Genomic DNA, 6,000 nt, shown 5'->3' on the forward strand with positions numbered 1-6,000 from the left:
TGGATGGAGTTAAAATCAAAATGTAACCCGCTCGCTTCCCAACCCCAACGCCACCAACACCTAATAGACACTGTACAGCGCCCGGCACGGTGGGGTTATGGTCTGTGGCTGGGGCGCCTAGGAGGTACCGTAATACACCTAATAGACACTGTACAGCGCCCGGCACGGTGGGGTCCTGGGCTGTGGCTGGGGTGCCCAGGAGGTACCGTAATACACCTAATAGACACTGTACAGCACCCAGCGCAGGCGATCAATGCGCTGCCACGGCAGGGTCCTGGGAGGCCTCATGCTCAAACAGCGGCTCAGCCCCACTTTAAATTAATGCCTCTGGGCTCGGCGCTGGGTGGATCTCCCCAGGCTCGGTGCCGGGCGGAACTCCCCAGGCTGGGCAGGGGCCAGACCACATCATCCAATGTGCCCGCCTGGGCTTGCGCACTAGCAGCCTGGCAGGCGGCCCCGAGGCAGGGGCAGCGCAGAGGATAAGTACAGGGTGGAGGGCCCAGACGTGCCCCCGAGCCTGAACCAATGGGGCTTGAGAAGTGGGTTATACAGAACCAATTGTGGCCAGAGAAGCAGATTAGACCCAAGAGGGGCCAGAGGAGTAATTCGGACAGACAGACCAAACTGCCCCGAGTCAGGCAAACCCAGAGCAGCCTAGCGGGGTCTCTTCACACAAAGCGCTTTCCATGTGTATGTCTCGACGTGCTTTACAAAGGGGCACTAGTATCACAAAAGGGGAAACCAAGGCACAGGGTGGGGCCGAGTGACTCATCTGAGGATCTGAGAACAGAACTCAGTCTCCCAAATCCTAATCTGGCGCTTTAATCCTTAGCCCGAGCTGCCTCCTCCCTGGGCTGTCCGCATGGGAACCGGCTAAGTGCCTCTCCTTCTCCTGGACACAGAGATACCTGGGCTGGGCTCCCCCGGGGTGCAGCTCTGATGCAGCAGGCGGGCCTGGATGCTCAGCTGATAGTCAATCATGGAGGCGGCGGTGGTCGTGCAGCAGCACTCTGTGCGTACAGGAGGGATGGAGTTAAAAATCAAGATGTAACCCTCTCGCTTTCCAACCCCACACGCCACCAACCCAGGGCTATAGCCTAATCTGGGGGGTCAGTCACACCTACTCCCTGTCACGGAGTCCCCGGGCGATGCTCTGGAACTGCTCCCCACAAAGCCAGACAGGACTTCGGGGAGCCTTTTCCCTCAGAGCAGACTGTCTCCAGGGCAAGAAGCTCCCACGGCTTCACCTCCTGGGTCTCTCCTTGGAGCATTCAGCATCATCTGCACCTCCGTGTGCTTCCCACAGCGAGTTGCCCCAGGCGGGGTCCTGGGGGGGGCCACAGGGTCCTGCCCCCCCACTTCGCAGTCAGACGTGACTCTCAGCCAGCCAGTAACAGAGGTTTATTCAATGACAGGAACACGGTCTAAAACAGAGTTTGTAGGTACAGAGAACCGGACCCCTCGGCCGGGTCCATTCTGGGGGGCACGTCTGCCCTCACTCCTTGTCCCCAGCCAGCCCCAAGCTGAAACCCCCTCCACCCTCTCCTCTCTGTGCTTTGTCTCTTTTCCGGGCCAGGAGGTCACCTGATCTCTTTGTTCACCTTTAGCGTCCCCTTGCAGTGGGGAAAGGCCCCAGCCATTTGTTGCCAGGATACAGCGTGTCAGCCATTTATGCACACTGGAGACTTAAAAAATGCATGGGGAAACTGTGGCACCCACACAGTATTCAGAGGAAACATTACGAACAGTCCCACTTCGTCACCCCACCCCATCCAAATTCAGTAACCGCCTCAGGGCAGCTGGCCCTGCTGGGGTGACCCTGGGCAAGTCACAGCCTTTCTGTCCCTCAGTTTGTCCAGCTGTAAAATGGGCATACGTACAGCAGCAACAGTCCCTTCTGCTCTGAAATTCACGCAGCTCAGTAGGAGCCAGGGCCACTGTTCACAGGTTTGGCTCGCGTCAACTTCCAGCCCTGGCCTGGCGGGAGCCCCAACAGCCCATAACCAATATCTGTTCCCCACGCAGGCGGCATCGAGCCAGAGGGACCAAACTCCTGGAGTCTCTCCCACTAAAGCCCCGTTTCCAATCCTCCGATCATCCCCAAGGCTCTTTCCTGGCTGCTTCTCCGTGCAACACCCATTCCCTTGTGATCCCCACCCCCTGGAAGGCCAGAAGGGACAGGGGCAGCCCTATGCCAGCCAGGGCTCGTTTCCTGCCTTACCGGTAGCGACAATACAGTTCTCGGAGTGCGTCAGGACTTGGGGCCGGCCGCGCAGTTTGCTTTTGAAGGAGCGAGGCCGGCGGGGGGAGGTGGGCTGCAGGGCCAGCTCCGCCAGCTCGGGCTTGCTGTCCTTGAGGGCATGCAGGCGTGTGTACAGCTCCTGCAGCTCCCGGCTCTGCTGGGCCTGGAGCGTCACCACCTCCTGGACTTGTCTGCGGGGCAGGAAAAGCCGTTAGCACGGTGTCCCCCAACCCAGCGGGGACTGGCGCTGCTCCGTGAGGGGGGCCTGGGTTCTCCACCCCGCTCTGGGAGGGGAGTGGGGGCTGGTGGGTTAGAGCAGGGGGGGCTGGGAGCCAGGACTCCTGGGTTCTCTCCCCAGCTCTGGGAGGGGAGTGGGGTCTAGTGGTTACAGCGGGGGGAGCTGGGAGCCAGGACTCCTGGGTTCTCTCCCCAGCTCTGGGAGGGGAGTGGGGTCTAGTGGTTACAGCGGGGGGAGCTGGGAGCCAGGACTCCTGGGTTCTCTCCCCAGCTCTGGGAGGGGAGTGGGGTCTAGTGGTTACAGCGGGGGGAGCTGGGAGCCAGGACTCCTGGGTTCTCTCCCCAGCTCTGGGAGCTCCAGCCCCCCTCCCCCGCATGTACACTAGACCACTCCCTCCAGAAGTGGGGAGAAGACCCAGGAGTCTGCTCCCGCTCCCGCTGTAACATAACCCCACCCCCCAGAGCTGGGGAGAGAACCAGGAGTCCTGGCTCCCAGCCCCCCTGCTCTTAACCACCAGCCCCACTCCCTCCCAGAGCGGGTGGAGACCCGGCCCCCTCACGGAGCAGCGCCAGTCCCCGCTGGTTGAGGGACCCGTGCTAACGGCTTTTCCTGGCCCGCAGACATGTCCAGGAGTGTGACGCTCAGGCCCAGCAGACGCCGGGAGTGCAGGAGCTGTACACACGCCTCACCTCAAGGACAGCAAGCACAGCTGGCGGAGCTGGCCTGCAGCCCACCTCCCCGCCGGCCTCGTCCTTCAAAAGCAAACTGCGCGGCCGGCCCCAAGTCCTGACGACACTCAGACTGTCAGTCGAGTAAGCGGAAACGAGCCCTGGCATGTGGCTGCCCCTGTCCCTTCTGCCTTCCAGGGGGTGGGATCACAAGGATGGGTGTTGCCCGGAGAAGCAGCCAGGAAAGAGCCTTGGGGATGATCGGAGGATTAGAACGGGTTTAGTGGGGGACTCCAGAGATTTGGTCCCTCTGCTCGATGCGCCTGCGTGGGAACAGATATTGGTGTTGTAGGCTGTGGGCTCACCCCAGGCCAGGGCTGGAAGTTGACGCGAGCCAACCTGTAACAGTGCCCGGCTCCTCGCTGAGCAGTGCCTTCGAGCAGAGGGACTGTTGCTGCTGTACGTATGCCCCTTTTACAGCTGGACAAACTGAGGACAGAAGGCTGTGACTTGCCCAGGGTCACCCGCAGGGCCAGCCTGCCCTGAGGCGGTTACTGAATTTGGATGGGGTGGGGTGACGAAGTGGACTGTTCGTAATGTTCCTCTGAATACTGTGTGGGTGCCACAGTTTCCCATGCATTTTTTAAGTTCAGTGTGTGCATAAATGCGTGAACGCTGTATCCTGGCAACAAATGGTGGGCTTTCCCACTGCCGGGCGGCCGTGAACAAAGAGTCAGGTGACCTCCTGGCCGAAAAGAGACAAGCAGAGAGGGAGGGAGGGAGGGTTTCGCTGGGGTGGCTGGGGACAAGAGGTGAGGGCAGACGTGCCCCCCGAATGGACCGGCGAGGGGTCCGGTTCTCCTGTACCTACAAACTCTGTTTTAGACCGTGTTCCTGTTTATTGATAAACCTCTGTTTAGCTGGCTGGCCGAGAGTCACATTGACTCGAAGTGGGGGGCAGCGACCCTTTGGCCCCCCGGAACCGCCTGGGGCAACTCGCGTGTGGAAGCACCAGGAAGGTGCAGTTGATGTGATGCTTCCAAAGAGAGAGACCAGGAGGTGAAGCCGTGGAGCTTCTTTGCCCTGGAGGACAGTTTGCTCTGCAGGGAAATAGGCTCCCGAAGTCTGTCTGGCTTTGTGTGGAGCAGTTCCAGAGCATACGCCCGGGGACTCGTGCCGGGTAGGTGTGGACTGACCCCCCAGATTAGGCTATATTCCCTGGTCCTGGTGGCGTGTGGGGTTGAAAGCGAGATGGTTACATTTTGAATTTTTAACTCCATCCCTCCTGCTTACGCAGCAGAGTGCTGCTGCCACGACCCCCGCCTCCATGATTGCACTATCAGCTGAGCATCCAGGCCCGCTGCCTGCATCAGACTGACACCCCGGGTGAGCCCCGCCAGGTATCTCTGTGCACCAGGAGAAGATTAGGCACCTTAGCCGGTTCCCATGCGGCCAAGGCCCAGGAGGGAGGCAGCTCGGAGCTAAGGATTAAAGCGCAGATTAGCGATTTGTGAGCTCGAGTTTCTGTTCTCAGTCTCAGAGAGTCCTCGGCCCCACCCTGTGCCTGGTTTGCCGTGTGTGGGTTGATAACTAGTGGGCCTACTTTGTAAGACTCGTCGAGACACTACACATGGAAAGCGCTGATGGTGAGACCCCGCTAGGACTGCTCTGGGTTTGCCTGACTCGGAGGGCCAGTTTGGCTGTCTGTCCGATTTACTCCTCTAGGCACCCTCTATGGGTCTTCATTCTGCTTCCTCTGGCCACGAATTGTGGTTCTGTTATAACCCACTTCTCAAGCGACCATTGTTCAGGCTCAGGTGGGCAGTCTGCTGCCCCTCCACCCTGTACTTATCCTCTCGCCTGCCCCTGCCTCGGGGCCCGCCTAGCAGGCTGCTGTGCGCAAAAGCCCAGGCGGCACATTGGCATGATGTGGTCTGGCCCTGCCAGCCTGGGGGTTGCCGCCCGCACGGCCTGGGAATCCGACCCAGCGCGAGCCCCGAGCATTACTTTAATCTGGGCTGAGCGCAATTTTGAGCATGAGGCCTCCAGACCCTATGCCGGTTGCAGCGCAAACTTGATCGCCTTAGACGCTGGGTGCTGCTACGTGCTATTAGGATGTATACAGGATACACTACCTGGGCCCCAGCCACAAGCCCAGAGACCACCCACCATGCCGGGCGCCATTGCTTTACGTGTCTATTAGGAGTATTACCGGTACCATCCTAGGCGCAACCCAGCCACAGACCATAACCCCACCCCGTGCCGGGCGCTGTACGTGTCGTATTAGGTGTATTAACGGTACCCTCTGCGCGCCCCAGCCATGCACAGGACCCACACCACGCGGGTTGCTGTACAAGTGTCTATTAGGTTTATTACGTTGCCTCCTAGGTCGCCCAGCCACAGACATAACCCACCGTTGCCGGGTGCCCGTACAGGTCTATTAGGTGTTATTACCGGTATCCTCTAGGCGCCCCAGCCAATGGCCAGGACCACCACCGTGTCGGGGGCTTGTACAGATGTCTATATAGGGTATTACGGATACCTCCTCAGGCGCCCCAGCCCATGGCCATGGCCCACCCGCTGAGGCCGTTGTCCCAGTGCACTGATTCCGGTGTATTACACGTACCTCCTCGGTGCCCCAGCCCTGGCCCAGGACCCCCATGCCGGTGCGCTGTTACCAGTGTCTATTCGGTGATATCCAGGTCACTCCCTGGGCACCCCCCGCCCTGGCCCCGGCCCCCCCTTTCCGGCGTCTGTACCCGTCGCTCTTTCCGTGTTGTATTACTTTCCTCCTCGCGCGCACCCGCCCAGACCCCACCCCCCCTCCTCGATGCGGTGCTGTCCCGTTGTTT

The 6,000-nt window shown here is 60.2% G+C and overlaps 1 protein-coding gene across 1 annotated transcript in view; it reads right to left on the reverse strand.

Annotated features, from left to right (window-relative positions):
• WNK3 (WNK lysine deficient protein kinase 3) overlaps positions 1 to 6,000 on the reverse strand; it is a 51,092-nt gene that overhangs the window by 8,738 nt on the left and 36,354 nt on the right. Inside the window, exons 21-22 of the mRNA XM_032778888.2 lie at positions 2,222 to 2,433; positions 909 to 1,010 (exon numbers count right to left, since the gene is read on the reverse strand). Of these exons, the coding sequence (XP_032634779.1) occupies positions 909 to 1,010; positions 2,222 to 2,433 (314 nt within the window). The remainder of the gene's footprint in view (positions 1 to 908; positions 1,011 to 2,221; positions 2,434 to 6,000) is intronic.

The sequence above is a fragment of the Chelonoidis abingdonii genome, chromosome 11 (assembly GCF_003597395.2).
Source record: "Chelonoidis abingdonii isolate Lonesome George chromosome 11, CheloAbing_2.0, whole genome shotgun sequence".
Taxonomy (NCBI): Eukaryota; Metazoa; Chordata; order Testudines; family Testudinidae; genus Chelonoidis; species Chelonoidis abingdonii.